Source organism: Neolamprologus brichardi, chromosome 22 (assembly GCF_056152115.1).
Source record: "Neolamprologus brichardi isolate AB-2024 chromosome 22, ASM5615211v1, whole genome shotgun sequence".
In the NCBI taxonomy this organism is placed as follows: domain Eukaryota; kingdom Metazoa; phylum Chordata; class Actinopteri; order Cichliformes; family Cichlidae; genus Neolamprologus; species Neolamprologus brichardi.
The window spans coordinates 2,427,383-2,448,621 of NC_142124.1; the positions used below are offsets into that span (position 1 = coordinate 2,427,383).

Genomic DNA, 21,239 nt, shown 5'->3' on the forward strand with positions numbered 1-21,239 from the left:
GTAATCCATGTAACTGTTCGGCTGGATTACTGTAATTCTCTTTATTATGGGGTGAGTCGATCTTCTGCTTTTCTGCAGCTAGTTCAGAATGCTGCTGCACGTCTTTTAACTGCCACTCGTAGATGCAAGTATATGATCCCAGTTTTATATTCACTTCATTGGCTGCCTGTGCATTTTAGGATCCATTTTAAGCTGCTTTTATTTGTTTTTAAATGTTTGTCCAATGCTGCCGCTCTGTACCTCTCTGAGCTTCTTCATCCATACATACCTTCCAGGTCCCTCAGGTCGGCAGACCAGCTCCTCCTGAGCGTGCCTGTAATCGTAAGCTCAGAGGGGATTGTATGTTTGTGGTGTCAGCACTAAAATTGTGGAATGAGTTGCATGTTAGACGGGCGCCTTCCTTATCGCTTTTTAAATCATGTCTTAAAACATATTTATTTACCCCGGCTTTCAGCACAGCAGGATTTTTTGATGTCTCTTAATCTGTTCATTATTAATTATATATATATATATATATATATATATATATTTAATTTTAAGGTATTCTATATGTAATTTAAACAGTTTTCTCTTGTAGCACTTTGGCCAACATTGTTGGATGTACAGTGCTTTATAAATAGCATAAAGAAAGATCTTTCTTTAATTGCTAGCTCCAATTCCCAGGAAACAAAGTCAAACTCTAAACATGTGTACTGTTTGCATTCTTGCTCTTCACTTTATTAAAGAAATAACTTATTTAACTAATTTCTATTTTTTTTTCACTGCATAAAATATACCTTTACAAAGTATGGCAACTCTTCCATGTTTTTGTCTCTGTGTAGAGAATACTTCATGGGGAAACAACTGAGGAAGTTCAGCAGTGTGGGACAAAATGACAAAATGCAAGTATGGCTTATCCTTCCATCTCAAATGTGAATGGGATTTTGCACTGCACACTAATCTGCCAAAACATTAAAACCACTGACAGGCATACTAGTGGTGCCCATCACAATAGGACACGCAGAGTGGTAGCAGCTCACCAGAATCTTGTTAAAAAGGTGCTGTACTGTGTTTAGCAGCTTGTGCTTGGAATCATTTTAATGATAACAAAATAGATCTGATTTAATAAGTTTCTGTTTGTGTTCATATACTAAGAAGCACTTAAATGAGAACTGCTACGATGAGAAAGATAATCTAGTAGGCACATACATTTTCTGGTAGAGAATTCGATTAAAGCAGAATTCTATAAAGACTTCTGCATAATTCTGTTACCAACATTATACGGAATGTTGCAGGAAAATAAGGAAATGGCAGACTACCACCAAATATGTATTCTTTCAACATTAGTCTCTGGCTAAAACCAGGAAAATACTCTGTGTTTCCTACCAGCTACCGCCCAGTATCTCTTTTTAATGTTGACCTTAATGTAATCTGCAAAGCTCTCTCATAAAGATTAGAGACAGACACTATCTCTACTTTTAAGATTAGGCTTCAAACTTTCCTTTTTGCTAAAGCATATAGTTAGGGCTGGACCAGGTGACCCTGACTCCCCCCTTAGTTGTGCTACAATAGGTGCAGGCTGCTGAGGGATTCCCATGATGCACTGGGTGTTTCTTCTTCAGACACCTTTCTCACTCACTATGTATTAACAGACCTCTCTGCATTGAATCGTACCGGTTATTAATCTCTGTCTCTCTTCCACAGCATGTCTTTATCCTGTCTTCTTCCCCCCACCCCAACCAGTCACAGCAGATGGCTCCGCCCCTCCCTGAGCCTGGTTCTGTTTTCTTCCTGTTAAACAGGATTTTTTCCTTCCCACTCTCAACAAATTGCTTACAGTGGGTCATTTCATTGTTGGGGTTTTCTGTGTTTCCTTTGTATTATTGTAGAGTCTTTATCCTAAAATGTAAAGTGCCTTGAGCTGTTGTTGTGATGTGGTTCTCTATGAATAAAACCAAATTGAACTGAATTGAATTGTTTTTGAGGGGGGTCCTTGCCGGACATAGGTTACTGACGTGGTACACTGCTCCTGGCTCAATCTGGGGTGGGTTGGGGACTTGACCTTATGGGGCACTCTGTCTCCAGCTTTTTTGGTTCTGGCTTTGCCTGAGGGGCGTGTGTCTTGGCTGGTGTGTCGCCAGGGTTGTGGGCTGGTACATGCATGAATCTCAGCATCATCGGTTAAAATTCATATGAACTTCTGCTACACTTGATGTAACTTAACTTGACCATGAAACCACAGCAACTGTGTTCCAGTCACACACTGTTCTTTACTTTAAATCACAAAGCATCAAACTAACCTGTTTATCTTGCACTAACCTGAAGAGGATTTCCATGCAGACTTAAATAACACAGTCTACCACAGTGTGACTTGCAGCATGTTTGACAATATGAACGTTACATTTACAGAGCCAATATCTGATTTACAAACATGATGACTTACACGTAGGGATGGGAATCAAATTGAGAACCGGTTCCCACTGTTTCAATTAATTGGAATTGTTTGCCATTTTTGCCATTTTTACAAACGGCTCCCTTATCGATTCCAGTCACCTCAAATGACGTCACCACGTTGCGGATCGTCATTTACCTGGCAGGAAACATGGCGCCTATGCGGCACAAACGCTCAAAACTTTGGTTATACTTTATGAGAACGGATGACAACAGGGCAACTTGCAGTACTTGCAAAGTAGATATTTCATTTAACCTCCTAGGACCTGGCGTCCACATATGTGGACATCACATTTTGGGTTATTTAGACCAAAATACTCAATTTTGCTCTATAAGGGCCTGATATCCACTTATGAGGACATTATACTGCTACTGTTCTATCAAAATTTTAAACAAATATTCTCATATGTGGCTCTCCTTTTTCTTAGAAACAAAAATTAGGTAAAAATAAAATTCTGGTAATTCTTTGTTTTTATATTCATCAGGTCCCAATCAGCCCAAATATGAAAGAGAAATTAAAAATGCATGCCGTGGAAGAGTTCGGGTCTTAGGAGGTTAAGGGAGGAAACACTACGAATATGCAAAAGCATTTGCTCACAAAACACGTGATGACCTTAAATGAATGTCGTGTTTTTAATTCCGGACTCGTGAATCTCAGCGGGAACGTTTGCACGTCCTCTCCCGTTAATGCGGCAGGTAAATAATCAACTAACAGTGCAGATTATGTTAGCGCGATCTGCCTTATTACAAACCTGCCATTACTGTGGGTTTAGGTGACCATGATGAAAGAGACGGACAGAGTCTGGCTCAGATGCTGGCAGTTCTCGCTGCAGTCTACCGGCAGCGTCTCCTATCAGGCCAGGATAGACGAATGTCACCGAGCAGTGACTCAGTTTGTGGTCAAAGGCTTGCAGCCATTTGCCACAGCAGATGATTTTCAGTAAGTGAATGTGTTTAATTGTATGCAGTGACATTAGGCAAGGCAAGTTTATTTATATAGCACAATACAACAGCAAGGTGATTCAAAGTGCTTTAAGACATTAAGAAGCAAAAACAAATAAAAAAGCATGATTTAAAATGGAAAAAAAAGGAAGAGTAGATAAAATCATTAGTTAAAATGTAAGTTTTGAAATTTAAGTTTAAGTGCAGATTTGGTGCTTTATTCAAATGCAGCTGAGAACAGGTGAGTCTTCAACCTGGATTTAAGTAAACTGAGTGTTTCAGCTGATCTGAGGCTTTCTGGGAGTTTGTTCCAGATATAAGGAGCATAAAAGCTGAATGCAGCTTCTCCGTGTCAAATGTCAAAAGTCTACAGGACCAAATCTGGTGCCTCCTTCAATGAATACAGCTCACCAATAATATTATGACCGTTCATTAAATATCAGGGAAAACATTGTTGACTAAGCAACACTGTGTTCGGAAACACATGCCCGCTGAACTTAAAAGAAAGGTTTAGAAGACGTATTGTTGTTTTGAGCAAAGAATGGCTTTCTCTGCATGTGATCACAGAAAAACTGCTTTTTATTTCATTAATAAAATAACATCATGAAAATGGTGTGCCAATTAGTGTTTTCCTTGTTTGAACTGCATAAAACATATAATGCACATGTATGACTTCTATCTTTTTCCATACTCGAAAACATATTTTATAAACACTGGAAGCAGTTTGTTGTGCAGAGTCGTTTTAAAAAAGATGATAACGTCACACTTTAGTGTGTCTCTGTGTTTGTGTGGATGTGTTGGAAAACACTTACGTGGCCAGTTAAAGTGGGTGTCAAAGATTACATGTATTAGAAGTATTAAAGGTAATGAGCCCTGCTCTAAACAGCTTTCACAAAATGTTTCATGAAGCTGGATCCATTCAAGATCATATTCCTTCATTTCAGATGGCTTCTCTCACCTCGTGCTTTATGGTGGTTTTTGGCTGTGGCTGACCTTTGAACATCTTTTTTAGGGCTCCTGTTGGCCTGTGGGATAGCTGACCTGTAAATCTGCTATTCTATGAGATATATGAGAAGGGGACTCAAATTTAGAAAGAGAGGAGACATATTTGCACAGTCAAAAAAAACCTCTTTGACTATGTGTGGGCAGCATGTTTCACTGTTTCAGCAGGCAGTTTAAAGACAGGCTTTACGCCGGCTTGATTTATTCTCTGTGTATTCGTTTACATGTACAGCCAGATTACAAGGAACCTGAAAAGCACGTGTTTAGACTGAGGCAGGAAGCAGGAAACCCACACTAGCAGACTCCACTCAAAACCACCCAAAACAGGAACTCTCTTTCTGAGAAGTGATGGTGCTCACCACTGCAGCACCACGCTGCCCTGTTAGTTTCTGTGCTGGTAAAAATAAATATGAATAAATAGTTCACTCTGACATATTTCCTGTGTCACAAACACTTCTTCTCTCTGCTGCTTCTATGTACTTACAGTTTGTAGAAGCTGTATGTTTGTGATATGATAAGCAGCAAATATTAAAAACAAATTGTTGGAGGTATTTTAATGAGCAGTAAATGGTTTCCTGATCCCACTGAAATCCACAAATGTATTTAAGCTACTGCAAGTTTCTGTCATTTATCATTTTTAATGATTTAATACCTGTATTAATGGAATTTCAGCATTTTTAATTTATATAATGGAACTGGAGGTCTTGCAGGATATTGTTTGCAGTGCTTTATAACTGACTCTTACGCGTATCATGACGTGTCAGATGAAAAGTGACTCTCGTCCTGTTTTACTTCCTCAATATTTTCATTTCAAAACTGTCGGACTTAAAGACACAGACAGACGGTGAAGTTGCTCAAAAATCTTTCAGCTCAAAATGTCTACAGAAATTCAAAGTGTTGAAGATTTCAGGGTGAAATACAGCAGAGGGTCCCAAGAGGATGGAGGAGTGAGAGAGCAAAGTGAGGTGGAGGTGTTAGATGATGGAGAGCAGCACCCTGACGTCGGCCTACAAGAAGCTGGTAAGCAGGAAATCATCAAAGTGACAAAACCAAAGAAAATGTTGATGATGAAAGTGTTGTTCAGTGTCTTTTAAAGCTCTGATATCCGACCACTTTAAGACATATTAGTGTTCGTGTCACATGACCCCAGAATATGTTTCCAGTTTCAGTCCAAACTGGCACACAGATCATTTGTTGCACTGGGCCTGTTTACTCCCAGTTAGGAGCTCCGTTTCTAACCGTCTGACTGTTTCAGTGTCTGTGGCTTCAAGTCAAACTGGTTCAGCTGCTGCTCTGCTTTCAGGAAGAGGTCTGTGAGTGACAGAGAGAAGCAGCCAATAGGAGCAGCACAGCTCTTTTAATCTGTTAGTTAATGCAAAGCGTTTAAATCAGTATTTCATAGTTGTTCTGTGGTCCGACAAGGAACAGATGGATATCTAGACAAATTCTTTGTTAAGTCAGCTCTATCGAAATGCAGTATATGTGATTAGGAGAAACACAAACAGATGAAAAAGCTTTTAAGTTAAAAGTGTTTAAGTGTAGTTTATACTGTAGAGTTTAACTGTACTAAAGAACAGAGTAACCAATAGAACTCATTTAACTCATCAGCCCTTAATGTTTCTACAGATCATGGTTGTTCCTTAGTATTACATTTGTATATCACTCATGTGTGCACATGATAAAGCTAATAACTGTTACATCAGGACTGCTAGTTATCCTGTTTCCATGGAAACACTGTCTTCTGAAGTAAAAATAGAAATCAAACACACCTGTCCAACAGCAGCTGAAACACGCTAACAAGATATCAGTTTTCTGATTTCTGTTGGTCAAAATATATTTTGCTGCTGACCACGAATGTGTCTAAAATGTAGTCATGTCTCAACATTGCCAGCCACTTTAGAAAAACACATTTGTGATGTGCAAGAACCACTCGATTTATCATTCCTACAAAGGAAATTAACTAAATGTCTCTTTAGTGCCTCATCAGTGGACTCTTTGTGTATTTTCTGTATAGATGAACACTTCCAGAAGAACGTTCCAGCTTCAACAAGAAGCTGGCTCAGAGTTTTTGAAGTAAACCTGGGAGTGCTGTATCTTCTGATGCTGGCTGCAATCACGACACGCTGTGAGGAAGTTTAATTCCAGCATGTATTAAAAATTATTATTATAATTTTAATTATTATTATTTACATTTGACATCTCTACATGAAACTATTTGAAATTTTAGACCTGCTTTTGTCCAGTTCTTATTCTCCTCCTGCAGTGTTTCCTCTGGTAGGATATGATCTTTTATTGGGCTTTGAATACACAGTGCAGAAACATATGTAACGTTTATTTGTTTTTAACATCTATTCCTTTTATGAAGTTAGGCTAGAACAAGAAAAACAAAAAAATCATCCACACTGCTTTCTAACAGGACCACACTCTCACAGTCGTCCTTCCTTGCTGCAGGGGAGGGGTAGTGCAGTGTGCTCAGGGGCAGGGAAGGCTGGCCAACACTGCAGCTACCATCATTCTAACCACATCTTCCCTATTTCAGTAGCTTTCAATGGCTCGAACAGAAGAAAAGGGTTGGAGTAGCTGACAGGGACAGGAAGAGCGAGCAGGAGAGAGTTTCTCTGACAGTGTCAGAACAAGCAACAGCAGATGGGCGCTGGGGAAACGTTTTTGATAAAAAACACATTATAAATTAACAAACATCTGGGCTGATTTCTTCCCCACCTACAACACTCAACACGGTGATTCTGTGATTATCTCAACAAAGCAGACAGGCAGCAGAAACAGGTGCAGTCACGCTATGTTAGACAGTGGCCGTCTGTCAATGTGCGACTAGTTAGTTCACTTGAGATAATTAGGCAGCTAACAAGCTTATGTTCGTTTCATTTATTTGAAAGGAAAATGAAAAACTTCCGTCGATGATATTATTTATAGTTTTAAATCAGTTTCGTTGCTCGTCTAACTAGATATTTTAGTCACTTTGGACAAAGAGCAGCTGCAGAACAGAAACAATGAACTGAGCAACAACTTCAGCCTTCTGGCTAATCACTCCGGTCAGCTACAGGAAGAGGTCAAGCAGCTCAAAGAAAAGATGGAAGGTAAAACACCTTTGAATCACGATATGAAAACATCTCTGTGAGTCAAGTAAAGCCTGTAACTTTCAGCACTGAGTAGAAACTGTCTTTAATACATGTGTTTGACCTTAAGAGAAGTGTCCCGATCGATGGACGAGGTTTGGAAGCAGCTGTTACTTTAAATCCACTGAGGCAAAGCACTGGCAAGAGAGCAGGAGAGACTGTCAGGATAAAGGAGCTGATCTGGTGATGATAAACAGCAAAGAGGAACAGGTGGGTGTGTTTGTTCATGTCTGTGTGATCTTTGATGGAGCTGACAGTCATCTGTTACTTGTGTTTTTGACCTGCTGTCAGTCTGTGACCTGCTTCCTGTTTCCACTCTGATGGATTTCTCTCTGATTTCTGCACAATGGAAGAAAAGTTTCATCACATTTATTCTTCCTTCAGACATATTCACAAGATGATGTCACCACAACAGAAGTGCTGAATTATGACTGGAGACAATATTTGTGTCTCTTCCCAAATAGATGTTTATTAATGAACTGAACATGAGAGGAGAGTCCTGGACTGGTCTTACAGGCAAACCGACATCAGGAGGATATAAATGGGAATGGGTGGACAGAGCACCGCTGACAGAAACGTGAGACATTAGTTTGTTTCTATTCCAGAGTTATTATTTAGAAGTGAAACATTGATGTTTTGGAAGATAGATCAGCAATACATGAGTTGAGCTATTTTCCAACAGCCCCACAAACTGAATGTAAAGAAAAGCAGAAATCCTCCTTTGAATGAACAGCTGTGCTTGAACTCTCTTCATCTGCAGTCTGTGATGACGTTCAGTTACAACAAGTCAGTTTGAAGAAATCAGGATTGAAACATGTTCAAACCACTGAGGTTAGTCCGGTTTAATATCATATTTTATTTCTCTAACAGGTTGTGGGCACCAGCACAGCTGAGTACGAGTTATGATTCCTATGGAGTCTGCTGTGATGATAAAGGGAACTTGAAACAGGCAGTTGAACATTATGTTGGTTACAGCTCGAAGACCTTCATCTGTGAGAAATGAGTTTGGTGCTTTGATGTAAATGTTTGAATAATCCAACCAAAGACACCTCACTATGAAACGTCCTGCTTGAGCCTCAGACTCAGCTTACAGTCTTTACTTGTTCATTCTGCATCATATATTGATTACATATATTATCTAAGGACCTTGGAAACAAAAGCTTCTGGACTTCTTTAAGTCGCTTGAAGACGTTTCACCTCATCCACCTCTTGGATGATAGGTGAAAAAAAAAAAAAGGGGGGGGGGGGGGGGGTTGTACAATGAACATAGAGAAGCAAGGCACTGATAACTATAACAATAGTAGCAGCAACAATAACAGTAACAAAACAAAACAAAACTAGTGCTAGTCCACACCCAAACCAAAACGCAGAGTATTAGACCGAACTTTGGAATATCTAACTGGCAACAAGTGATATAACAACACATATCCCAAGCATAAATGGGACTCTGTAGAGTTTAATTGTCGTTATTATCTTGTACCTGTTTCGGCCATTCATAGTTACTCCAAACTATGTATTGTCAGTGTAAGGAAAAAAAAGGGAGAGCGAGTCCTGGCCCTGGACATATATTAAGCGCACGTTTTGGGTCTTTAAAGGTCATTTCTTGTTCGTCCGCGGTAGTAATCCTCAGCATCGCTGGATACCTCAGTGGACTCCGTTGCAACTGTGAAGTAGATTCCTCACCTCGGTAAAGGTAGCACGCTGTTTACTCACAGCTTGGGTGAAGTCCGGCAGTATGCGAATACAATCACCATCTACAGTTGTTATCGCCCCAGCCTCGGCTGCCTTTCTAAGAAATATTTCCTTTTCTGTGAACTAATGACATTTCACTACAAATGCACGGGTGGCTGGTCATCTTGAGTTGGCTTGGTGCAGAGGGTCCAATGCGTCTAGAGTCTGCATTTTTTCCAGACCAAGAGCATTTTTCAGCATTTCCGACACATATTCAGATGGGTGTTTCCCCTGCACTCATCCCTCCTTTACCGCCATAAAGCGGCCGTTGCAGCGCTGTGACCTAGCCTCCAAATCCTCGCACCAGGCCTTCAGCAGGGCAAGCTCTTTTGGATTCCATAGCTGCAATAGAGTCAGAATTAGCAGTGACTCCCTTTTCCAACTCAGATGTGTGGCTTTCAACCTTATCCAGTCTTTTATTGAGCCTCTCAACGACGTTACGCAGCTCTGTTCGGGAGTCTACAGCCTTTTCATCTATTTTCTCCAGCAATTCTTGCTTCATTCATTGCAGCTCCTTCAGGATTGCCTGCTGCTCGCCTGCAGTTTTCTCCGTGGCATTTGGGCATGCTAGGCTAGCTGGACCAGCAACTAGCTCTCATGTCCTGCTCCATCTTGTTGGTTTGAATTTTTTTGGGCATGTTGTCCATAGACTGGATGGTTCTTTTCTAATATGTTGTTGTTCTCATATGTGAAGTAATATCACGTAATTTTTGAAGAAATATATGGTAAATACAAGGGTTTGAATGCAGAGCTCACAAATCAATGTCCTCACATGGCGCTGCCGGTTAAAACATTTAACAGAATATAAGGGAATCAGCTCAGATGTTATTTTTAAGGCATAGAATTAGAATTCCCTAAACAGCTAATGCCAGTTCATGCTTAATACCATTTTGCACCACAAGATGGTACAGTTAGACAGCTTCTAGTCTGCACAGAGATCAATCTTGTATTGTTTGTTTTCACAATACATCATTAATATTTTTGTTTGCTACCATAGGGGTGAACACACACTATATTCAGCTGCTGTAAAACTGCAATGAGATTTTGATTCAAATTTCTGCCAATAAGTTGATTCATTCCCATTCTCATGTTAATTCACACTTTGCATTTTGTAATTTAATGTACTGTATATATCACACACTTAAAGTCACAATAAGTTTTGTAAAACTGCTGATTTTTTTCTTCTTTTTATACTGAAAAACATTCCCTTTGTAGTCACTCCTATTCTGTAGCACTACCGAGACAGTGAAGTACCGCAACAGTAACATATGAAAATAAGCACCAAAACACAGCACCAGGTTGTCCCAGTGCACGTATACATTCTTATGAGAGAGGATTGGGGCCAATGGAAAAAAGACAAACTGGGGACATCTTTTTTTTTTCCAAAGCTTTTTTTATTTACCTCCCTGGTTTCTGAGTCCTGGATTTCGATCCTACTCTGCCTGCCACACAGCGCGCATTGACAGAGATAATTGTACCACATTTTTCCAATATAAAGTGAGGGCTGAACTTCACCTTAGTATTCTGGAGGGCCAGGAGTGACAAAATGATTTAAATAAATATGGTAAATGGTAAATGGTCTGTATTTATATAGCGCTTTACTAGTCCCTAAGGAGCCCAAAGAGCTTTACACATCTAGTCATCCGCACATTCACGCACTGGTGATGGCAGCTACATTGTAGCCACAGCCACCCTGGGGCGCACTGACAGAGGCGAGGCTGCTGGACACTGGCGCCACCGGGCCCTCTGACCACCACCAGTAGGCAACGGGTGAAGTGTCTTGCCCAAGGACACAAGCTGGGGCTCGAATCGGCAATCTTCCAATTACAAGGCGAACTCCCAACTCGTGAGCCACAATCGCATCATTAAATAATTTAAAATTTGTCAATAATAAAGTAAATCTGTCATTAATTAATTAAAATCAATTAATTCACCATTGAATTAATTAATTAAACATTTAATTATATTTTTAATGATGTATTTACGTAATTTATTTTGGCACTCCTGGCCCTCCATACATGGCTGATGCGTCACTTTCTTTCCTGTGTCAGAAAAAAAACAACAACAGGTGCTTCTTTTTAGTGACTGATGAAAAACACATTTGCGTTATCTGCAAATTATTGCTGCTGACAAAAAATAAATATTTAAGTGATAAACATGAAAAACTTTTTGTCTGTTTGTTTATTTTGAATTGACTACTAACTACAATATAAAGCACAAATGAAGTTTGACACCCTGTGTTTGTGGTTTGGTCTGTTGTGGCTTCCTGTTTCATGACTATTAAAAGCTGACTGACTCTGAAAGACACAAAGAGACAGTGAATCCTGGTCAGATGTTTTCACCCATCGAGATGTCTGCACAAATTCAAGCTGCTGCAGATTTCAGAGTTAAATACAGCAGAAGGTTTCACAATGATGTACAAGAGAGAGAACTCAGCCAGCTGGATATGTTAGATGATGGGCAACAGCATGATGTCAAATTACACGAAGCTGGTAAGTAGGAAGTGCTAAAAATTTTAAAAGAAGAGCCACTAAGATTTTATTGTTGATACTTTAATGAGGTTTAATAGCTACTCAATCTTCAAAAGTTTGCAGAAAAGAAAGAAACTGCATGCCTATAAGTTATTTTCAGAGAAGTACTTCAGTGGTGCAGACAGAAGTATAAATACCAGGAAGTCTTGTTATATATTGTGTACGTGTACCCAAAGGGGAAAAAACCAGAGGCTGTCTTCAAAGCTATTTCATATCAACTTTTATTTTGAACAAATCATGAAGATATTGTTTTTGTAATATTTAATTAATAACAGTTATATCATAAAAGGAGACATGGTGTAGTGCAGCGGTCCCCAACCACCGGCCTCGGACCGGTCCGTGAGTCGTTTGGTACCGGGCCGCGAGAGTTGAGGCTCAGGTGTGAAATGTATAGTTTTCGGGGTTTTTATCGGTTTTCAGCGTTATTTTGTTATCGTTTTTATCGTTTACTCGGTTTTCCTGGGTCTTTTCACGTGTGTTATGAATAAATGTTCTTTTTTTCGGTACCAGTACTAGTTTTATTTTGTTGTATTTATCCGCGACACCTTAAAGGCCGGTCCGTGAAAATATTGTCGGGCATAAACCGGTCCGTGGCGCAAAAAAGGTTGGAGACCGCTGGTGTAGTGTGTAGAGACGAGTGTCAGAGGTGATTTTTAGTGAGTAGTAATAGTGAGTAGTGATAGTGAGACCTTGTATGATATATGGTTTGCGGATGGTGGCACTAATACAAAGACTGGAAACAAAGCTGGAGGAGACAGAGTTGAAGATGTGAAGATTTTAATTTGGACTGACCAGGACAGACGGGATTAGAAATTAATAAACCGGTGGGACTGCTTTGTTCCCACAGAAGATTGGTCTGAAAGCTGCAGGCTCTGCCTCTCATTCTACTTTTAAATAAATGGAGTGATAAGGAACTATGAGGTCATTAAGATAAGATGACCTAGGATAAGATTCCTCACAGTGTTACTGGAGGCCAAGGTAATGTCATAGAGAATAAGCATCTGGTCCGACACCATATTTTAAAGATTTTTAGGGCCGAGTACATTAATCTCAGTTTATCTATTAAGTTCATAGTTACCTATGAACATCAATATGGAAGCATCGGGATCTACAGAGGGAATTTTATCTGCAATTTACTGCAAGTATTGGTGATGTTATGACTACAACTATAACTACATCAGAGAGTACTTATGTCTCAACTTGACCTCTTCCAGTTTGAGGCGACATTTGTTGTGATTTGGCGCTATATAAATAAAATTGAATTGAATTGAATTGAATTGAATTCTAGAGCAAAGTTGTCCACAGAGGTCAGCATAACCATTAGTTCTGAACTCAGGGTTCAACACCATAATCCCAGATATCATTATTACAAAACTGAACCACCTGTCACGACCGTGCGGTCAAACACAGGGAAGTGGACGCAAATGCAGACACCACACGGTGGCTCGGAGGTATAGTGAAAACAAAAGTGGCACACAAAAAAAAGAGGTGAATGTAAACAACGCACTACACATGAACTAAGGGCGAGAGGGAAAACACTTGACCTCTGAATTAAATCAACCTACTAAACTAACGTAAAGTGGGGATAGGGCATCTCCTTGGTAGATCCCACACTTGATGGTGATTTGTGCTTTTGACTTGTTGGCTTCTAGTGTTGTTCGACACATCTCCATTGAGTTCCCGATGAAGGTTCTTGAGGTCCTGTTGATCCTGTGTAGTTTTAGGTATTCTAGGATCCAGTTGTGGGGCATTGAGTCATAAGCCTTCTTGTAGTCCTTCCAGGCAGTGCACAGGTTGGTCAGTCTGGTCTTGCTGTCTCAAATGACTGCTCCACCTATCAGTTGCTGGTGTTTTGCCCCTCTAGTGTTCCTGCCAGTTCTGTTCTGCATCCCACTAATTTTTTGACCTGTGTGTCTGTTCATCATAGCCACCATGATTCCTATCAAGAGCTTCCATGTATACCACATGAGGCAGGTTTTTAGTTGGTAGTTGGATGGGACTGGTTCCTTCTGGGGGGTCATTTGGGATCACAATTGTCCTGCCAACAGTAACTAATTCTGGGTGTGTCTCATTCATTAGCAGCTGGTTCAGTTTGTTTGTTCAGTCAGATGCTCATCGAGTGCAGTTAGCTTTAGCCAGTCTGAGTGAATCATGTCAGGGCTTGGTGCTGTCCAACTCTTCCTACTTGAGAATCTTTCTTGGATATTTGCCACTGTGATGGTTACTTGATTGTGTACAGGGAGGTTGCTATGGTCTGCTTTTACCACAACTAGCAACTGCGCATTGTTGTTATCTCTTGCGTCCTTCTCCACTCCTCCAAGACTCTTCCTGTATTGCTCTATCTTCAGTCTCTGTTGGGTTGTTCTCATATTGTTCCCCTGCCACTGAAAGTACACCTTGGATGGTTCAGTGAGGAACATCTGATTTAGCAGCTATGAGTAGCTGCTTGGCAATTTTCAAGAACTTAGGCATGGTCAGCTTGTTGAACTTTTTAGGTATTGCCTTCTTCATCACACCTTGCTGGAGCTCTACTTGCTGGCTAAGATCATGGTAGCATGGAGGGAGGTTAGCCAACTATCGGAGCTGAAGAATGGTGCAACAAAGAAGGTGCCTAAGAAGTATAACAAGCTGTCCATACCTGAGGCCTTGGAAACAGCCAAGCAAAGACTCACAGCCTTGGCCTTAGCCTTGAAGAGGTACACCAGAGAGATCAAAGGGAGGAGAATAAACCATCTGTTCTCCACGGAACAGATGGTTTAGGGGTGTCAGGGGAACAATATGAGAACAGCACCACTCTTACATTTGGGGATGTCCAGCTAATTAGAGGAAGGAGGTGTTGATTGGACAAACCAGGAGTGCACACCTTGGTAAGGAGACTTAACTGTGGCTGGGCGCGGCTCGCTCTTCCTTGCTTAGAATTGTTTGGCACATGTGTAGAGTTCCTCTGGTGTATTTCATTTGTTTGAAGCTTGTGGTGGGAGTAATGAGGACTAGGTAAGTCTGGAGACCCCATACACTTATTCACATAGAATCTTTTCTGTTAGAAGCATTAGGTAAGTAGGTAAGGCATGTTGGCATTCATCAGACCAGGAAAATGGAACTAATGGACTGGTCAAGGCAGTCAAAAGGGCAGCTACTGTTGAAATGTTCTTGAACCGACGATAATATCTGGCCATTCCAAGAAAACGATGTAGCTCCCTTCTTGTAAATGGTAAATGGTAAATGGCCTGTATTTATATAGCGCCTTACTAGTCCCTAAGGACCCCAAAGCGCTTTACACATTCAGTCATCCACCCATTCACGCACACATTCACACACTGGTGATGGCAAGCTACGTTGTAGCCACAGCCACCCTGAGGTGCACTGACAGAGGCGAGGCTGCCGGACACTGGCGCCACCGGGCCCTCTGACCACCACCAGTAGGCAATGGGTGAAGTGCCTTGCCCAAGGACACAATGACCAAGACTGTCCAAGCCGGGGCTCGAACCGGCAACCTTCCGATTACAAGGCGAACTCCCAACTCTTGAGCCACGATCGCCCCACCTTGTAGAAGGAACTGGTGAATCTTTGCATTCACTGGACATACCTTTCCTCTGCAAACTTGTTGGGCCAGAAAGAGAATGGTGCTTTTACCAAACTCACACTTCGCAAGATTCAAAGTCAGCGAGGCAGCTGAGAGGCACTCAAAACCTGCTTCCAAACCTGCAAACCTGCTACCAAAGTAGCAGATGCTCTGCCCATTCACTGGAATACACAACAATGTCATCCAGATACAGAGTTTGGAACATCACCCAATAATTTGTTCACTAGCATCTGAAATGTAGCTGGTGCATTACATAACCCAAATGGCATTACTGTGTACTGGAGGAAACTGTCCGGAGTTTCCTGGGCAACAACCACCAAGGCTGGAGACAGAGCAATACTGGAAGAGCATATGGGAGAAGGACGCAACCCATAACAGCAATGCTCAGTGGCTAGTGGATCTGAGGGCAGACCACAGCGACCTCCCTGAACAAGGTCCAGTGACCATCACAGTGGCAGACATCCAAGAAAAAAGTTACCAGTATGAAGAGTTGGACAGTACCAGGCCCTGACATAGTACATGCCTACTGGCTGAGGAAGCTGACTGAACTGCACGAGTGCCTGGCAGCACAAATGAACCAGCTGCTAGTTGACGAGAGATAGATGGAATGGCTGTTTGAATACTGTGCAAAAGAAATGGCATACAGACATGGACAAAACTGTTGGTACCCTTTGGTCAATGAAAGAAAAACCTCACAATGGTCACAGAAATAACATTAATCTGACAAATGTAGTGCAGAGCAGATGAAGTCCCTGACCAGCCTCTCGAAGCATTTGCTCACAATGGGGGTCAGGGCTACCAGTTGCCAGTTGTTTAATGAAGAGATGGTGTAGGATTTGGGTACATGGACGATGGGGGGCCATTTCGAGGCAGGCTGGGACTACAGACAGAGAGAGGGAAAGGTTGAAGATTTGTGTAAACACTTCAGCCAGCTGAGCCGCGCATTACTTGAGGACACGGCCGGGAATCCTGTCCAGACCAGTAGCTTTGAGTGCATTAACCTGTCTGAAGCACCTCCGCACATCCTTTTCAGACACAGTGTGCGCGATGATGTCATCAATGACGTGCACACTGTCCGGTCTCGTGGTGTTCGCTGTGTCGAATCTAGCGTAGAATGTGTTTAGATCCTCATGCAGAGAGGCTGTGGTCTGCAGTGTGCTGATTTTTCCTCTAAGGTCTGTGATTGTGTTTAGTCCCTGCCATGTTCTCTGAGGGTTGCTAAACTGTTGTTCCACTCTGTCCCTGGACTCATGTTTGGTTGCTTTAATTGTTTTCCAGAGTTGGTCATTTGCGTGTTTGTAGTTCGATGTGTTTGCGGAGGCAAAAGCAGTGCTCCGTACCGCAAGTGCCGTGCAAACGTCACTATTATTCCATGGTTTTTGATTTGGGCAGAGTTTAACTGTTCTGGATGGCATGACATCATCCATGCATTTCTTGATAAAGCTACAGACTGAATCTGTGTACTCGTCGATGTTGTCAGCAGCCATGCGAAGCATTTCAAAGTTTGCATGATCAAAACAGTCCCACAGCATGACCAACGGTGCACCTCCCTCAGGGTTGCCTGTAGTTGGGCAGGAGCAGAATGGAGCGATGATCTGATTGGCCGAATAGGGTACGGGGAAGGGCTTTGTAATCATCCTGGAAGGAGGTGTAAAAGTGGTCGAGTGGCTCCTCTCCTCGAGTACTGAAGTGAATGTGAAATACCCATGGAGGGTATTGTTCCTTGTAGCTGTTCATCTTACAATCAAGCACCAGAGAGAGGGTCAAAGGTATCAAGGACTTGTTCAACAGAGCACCAATTCACTTGCAAACTCTCCATTGTGTAGTGGTTAGCAGATTCACCCACTTTGCTTTATTAGCTTTCACAGCACTTTTCTCTCTATTTTTCTTCTTTAGATGAAAACACCCAAAAGAAGCTTCCAACGGTGAAAAGAAGCTGTCTCACGGCATTCAAAGTGAACCTTGGAGTGCTGTATCTTCTCACTATGGCTGGAATCATGGCACGCTGTGAGGAATTTCATTCCAACATTATTTTCCTTTTTAGATACTTTTTAAAAGAAAACTTTTTATATTTATACTGCTATTTTTAGGTTCTTGTTTTGATTTCATATTTCAGTCAAGAGTAGCTACATACACATTATGGGTGCACCAAATCATTAAAATCCACATTGATAATAGTCATACTTAGTTTTAAAAAGGATGTAACACACACCCACTGGCCACTTGTGAGTACACCGAAGCACATCACATAAAAGCAACTCAATACATTTAGGCATGTAAACACAATCAAGATGATCTGCTATTATTAAAAGCAAGCATGAGAATAGGGAAGAAATTTAGACGACTTAATGATTATGAACATGGCATACTTGTTGTGCCTGATGGGCCGGCCTGAGTATTTTAGAAACTGCTCATCTACCAAGACTTTTTCTACACTATCATCTCAAGGGGCCTCTAGTGATCCGCACTATGAGCCACTTCTGTCTCCTAAGAACAGCAAACCGAGGCTACACTTAAAATTAGGTCACCAAAATGAGACAAAAGAAGACTGGAAAAACAATGCTTGGTGTTTCATTTCTTTGGTTGGTAGGATCAGAATTTGGTGTAAACAAACAAAAGCCTTGATCCATCCTGCCTTGGCTCAACCTTTCAAACTTTGTGGTGTCATGATGTTGAGGATATTATCTTGGTACACTTTGGACCCCTTAGTACCAACTGAGCATCATTCACTGTAAACACAACAGCCTACCAGTGTGTTTTTGCTGACCATGTCCATTTGTGACCACAGTGTACCCTCAGTGCTCAAATCATCGGGGCTGGTTTCTTAAACATGACAATTAGTTCATTACTTCTTGTTTTATTGCATTTCTAACCAGATGTTTTAGTCACTTTGGAAAAAGAGCAGCTGCAGAATCGAACCAACAAACTGATTTACAGCCAGCTCGAAGAAAAAGTGTTTGGTAAGAATAAATCAGTAAAATGAATTATATGCAAAAGTCAAAGTTGCTCAAGATAATTTCAGGCTTTAAAATTTTAACTGTTTTTGTTATCAACACATTGCAGATGACAACAGTCAGCTACAGAGCAGTTATGATGCCCTGAATAAGAACTGCAGCCAGCTAAAGGCCAACCTGAAAGGTCAGAAGGGTTTTAGAATTTGGCAAATAATTAAGTTAATTGAGAATCCAACTTCGCAATTGTCTTAATGCTTTATAAATTGTTTTTGTCCTCGAGTCATGGAAGCCAACAACAATCAGCTACAGGAAGAAGTGAAGCAGCTGAAGGACGAGATTGAGACTCTGACACAGAAAAAACTCCAGTTTAACACAAGTAAAATGTGAAGTATAGTCAATTCTGTAATAGATGACATTAAATGGGTCATTAAAATATTTCTTTAACATGAAGGGAAGAGTACTGAGGAATGGATAAGATTTGCAAGCAACTCTTACTTTAAATCCACTGAGAGGAAAACTTGGTCTGAGAGCAGGAGAGACTGTCAGGATAAAGGAGCTGATCTGGTGATCGTAAACAGCAAAGAGGAACAGGTGGGTGTGTTTCTTCATGTCTGTGTGATCTTTGATGGAGCTGACACTGATCTGTTACTTGTGTTTTTGACCTGCTGTCAGTCTGTGACCTGCTTCATGTCTCCACCCCGATGGATTTGTGATTCTCATTTTTCAAGAGTAAAGAACTTTCTGAACAGTTGACTAATTCAGCAACCTGTGGGAAAATCAGTTCTTAAAAATATATATAATTACTGGGGAAAATGAAAACTTCTGACAGCATTTTAATAAAAATAATAGTTTTTCATGTGATCTACAGGAGGAGCTGATATCCATTGATTCTTTGGGTTTTTATGATTTCTGCACAATGGAAGAACTGAAACGTTTCATCACATTTAGTTCTTACTTCAGACATTCACAAGATGATGTTACTACAGAAGCACTGAATTATGGAAATCCCTTTGTCTTTTCTCACTTAGCAATTTGTTAGTGAACTGAACATGGGCGGAGAGTCCTGGATTGGACTGCAAGCCATCAAAAAACGGATATCGAGATTTGTTTTCAAATGGGAATGGAAATGGATGAATGGATCACCGCTTCAAAAAACGTGAGAAATATTATTTTAAGCCATATATATAAAAAGTATGGGATTAGAACTGTTTCTCAACAATCACTTCAGATGGAATCAAAAGAAAAGAAGAAATCTTTCTTTGCATTAACCCATATGTCAAGGTTGTGATTCTCTGCATTTTGAGTTTGTTGAGTCTGCCCTCTGTGCCTTTTTGTTACATGTTCTTGATCCTGTTTACTCACATGCTGTGTGCGCTCTGTCACTATGTTCTCCTGAAGTCCTTGTTTTTGTCTAATCTGATAAATATAAGATTTATACGAATTTGACAACAATCATGAGTTTTAATGTTAATATTTTAATTGTGTAACAGGTTCTGGGCACCAGGACAGGAGGATGCCAGTCCAGATTACAATGCAGCATGTTGTGATATAAATGGAAAATGGATCAAACGTTATGGATCAAAGACCTTCATCTGTGAGAAATGAGTTTGGTGCTTTGATGTAAATGTTTGAATAATCCAACCAAACACCTCACTATGAAATGTCCTGCATGAGCCTCAGACTCAGCTTACAGTCTTTACTTGTTCATTCTGCGTCATATATTGATTACATATATTGTCCCTCTGTGCTCTGTGCTGTACAGTAAGGTTGGAAGTCATCCACACAAAAACTTGAAGTACTTCATTACTCTGTAGTTCCAGCAAATTGTTCTAATAAAAGTACAAAATAAAGAAAACTCCAGAATTTCCTTATTTTGGCTGACTAATATGCCTGTTCCTTATCTGGTATTTTATATTGAATGAAATCAATATCAGTCTTCTCTTTGTAATTGAATTCTAATGCCATAAGTGACTGAGTATATCACATGTAGCTGCAGAGTGTTCTTAAAAATCGTCTTGCAGAAAATCTTTGAATGTTTTGTGTCAACTCAGTGTGGGCGGAGTCTGTCCACAGGAACAGAAAAGGTTCCTGTCAAAGTCATGTGTGTACGGGTTCTTACTGTCTTGGTGGGGACCAAAATCGGACATTTACTATATTGGTGGCGACCAACAGCCCTCGTGGGGACCGAAATCCAGGTTCCCCATGGGGTTGAAGGCATTTTTCACACTCAGAATGTTGTTTTAGTTTCAGGGTTACAATTAGGTTATGGTTAGGGGTCAGGGTAAGCAGCTAGGGAAAGCATTATGTCAATGGGATGTCCCCACGAAGATAGCAAACCAGTCGTGTGTGTGTGTGTGTGTGTGTGTGTGTGTGTTTGGGGCGAACAATGCCTCATTTGCAAAGAAACAACTAGTATTTGACTGTTAACCTTCTCTTTGTCTACCAGGTCAACTTGAATCAGACAGTATTTAATATAATCATTCAAATATGTGAAATGTGTGGAGGACCACAAGAGTCACGCGCATCGAAATAAAGAATTCTGTGCTAAATTAATGAATTGTAGAATAAAATCTGCATTTGTAAATTCATTTTTGAATTCTAATTTAATAAACTGATTTTTAAAATGCTTTTTAAGTCTTCATTTCAAAAAAACATTTTCGGATTCCACTTTAATAAACTGCATTTCAAAATCCATTTCCCTTTCCTGTTCACTCAGGGATTAACATTTGGATTAGCAGTTGGATTAACAACTTCATTTTAAAAATCGTGCTGCTATTGAAATTAGCCACACCGTGGGATGTAAGGAGCTCTCTGATTGGTTGGTCAGACACAGGCTGTCTGCCAGCCTGGATCCTTCTAGCTCATAGCTTCGCCCTGCTAAGAAGCATGTGTGCTTGTACAAAGGCCGTTCAACCTGGGATTTACACTCGGC

The 21,239-nt window shown here is 40.8% G+C and overlaps 2 protein-coding genes across 3 annotated transcripts; both read left to right on the forward strand.

The window, feature by feature from the left end:
• Nucleotides 1-5,249: 5,249 nt before the first annotated feature.
• Nucleotides 5,250-8,511, forward strand: LOC148096574 (uncharacterized). 2 transcript variants are annotated; one of them, XM_087835531.1, is made up of 7 exons: nucleotides 5,250-5,394; nucleotides 6,389-6,499; nucleotides 7,338-7,365; nucleotides 7,405-7,469; nucleotides 7,579-7,718; nucleotides 7,973-8,085; nucleotides 8,379-8,511. In XM_087835531.1, exons 1-7 carry the CDS (start codon nucleotides 5,250-5,252, stop codon nucleotides 8,509-8,511), a joined length of 735 nt encoding a protein of 244 aa, XP_087691657.1. The 2 variants fall into 2 exon arrangements, with proteins under 2 accessions (XP_087691657.1, XP_087691656.1); XM_087835530.1 differs by having other exon boundaries at nucleotides 7,338-7,469.
• Nucleotides 8,512-11,571: 3,060 nt separating this feature from the next.
• On the forward strand, nucleotides 11,572-19,912 carry LOC148096575 (uncharacterized). Its single transcript, XM_087835529.1, has 8 exons — nucleotides 11,572-11,731; nucleotides 17,250-17,360; nucleotides 18,230-18,313; nucleotides 18,417-18,491; nucleotides 18,588-18,683; nucleotides 18,759-18,898; nucleotides 19,336-19,463; nucleotides 19,798-19,912. Exons 1-8 carry the CDS (start codon nucleotides 11,572-11,574, stop codon nucleotides 19,910-19,912), a joined length of 909 nt encoding a protein of 302 aa, XP_087691655.1.
• Nucleotides 19,913-21,239: the final 1,327 nt, after the last annotated feature.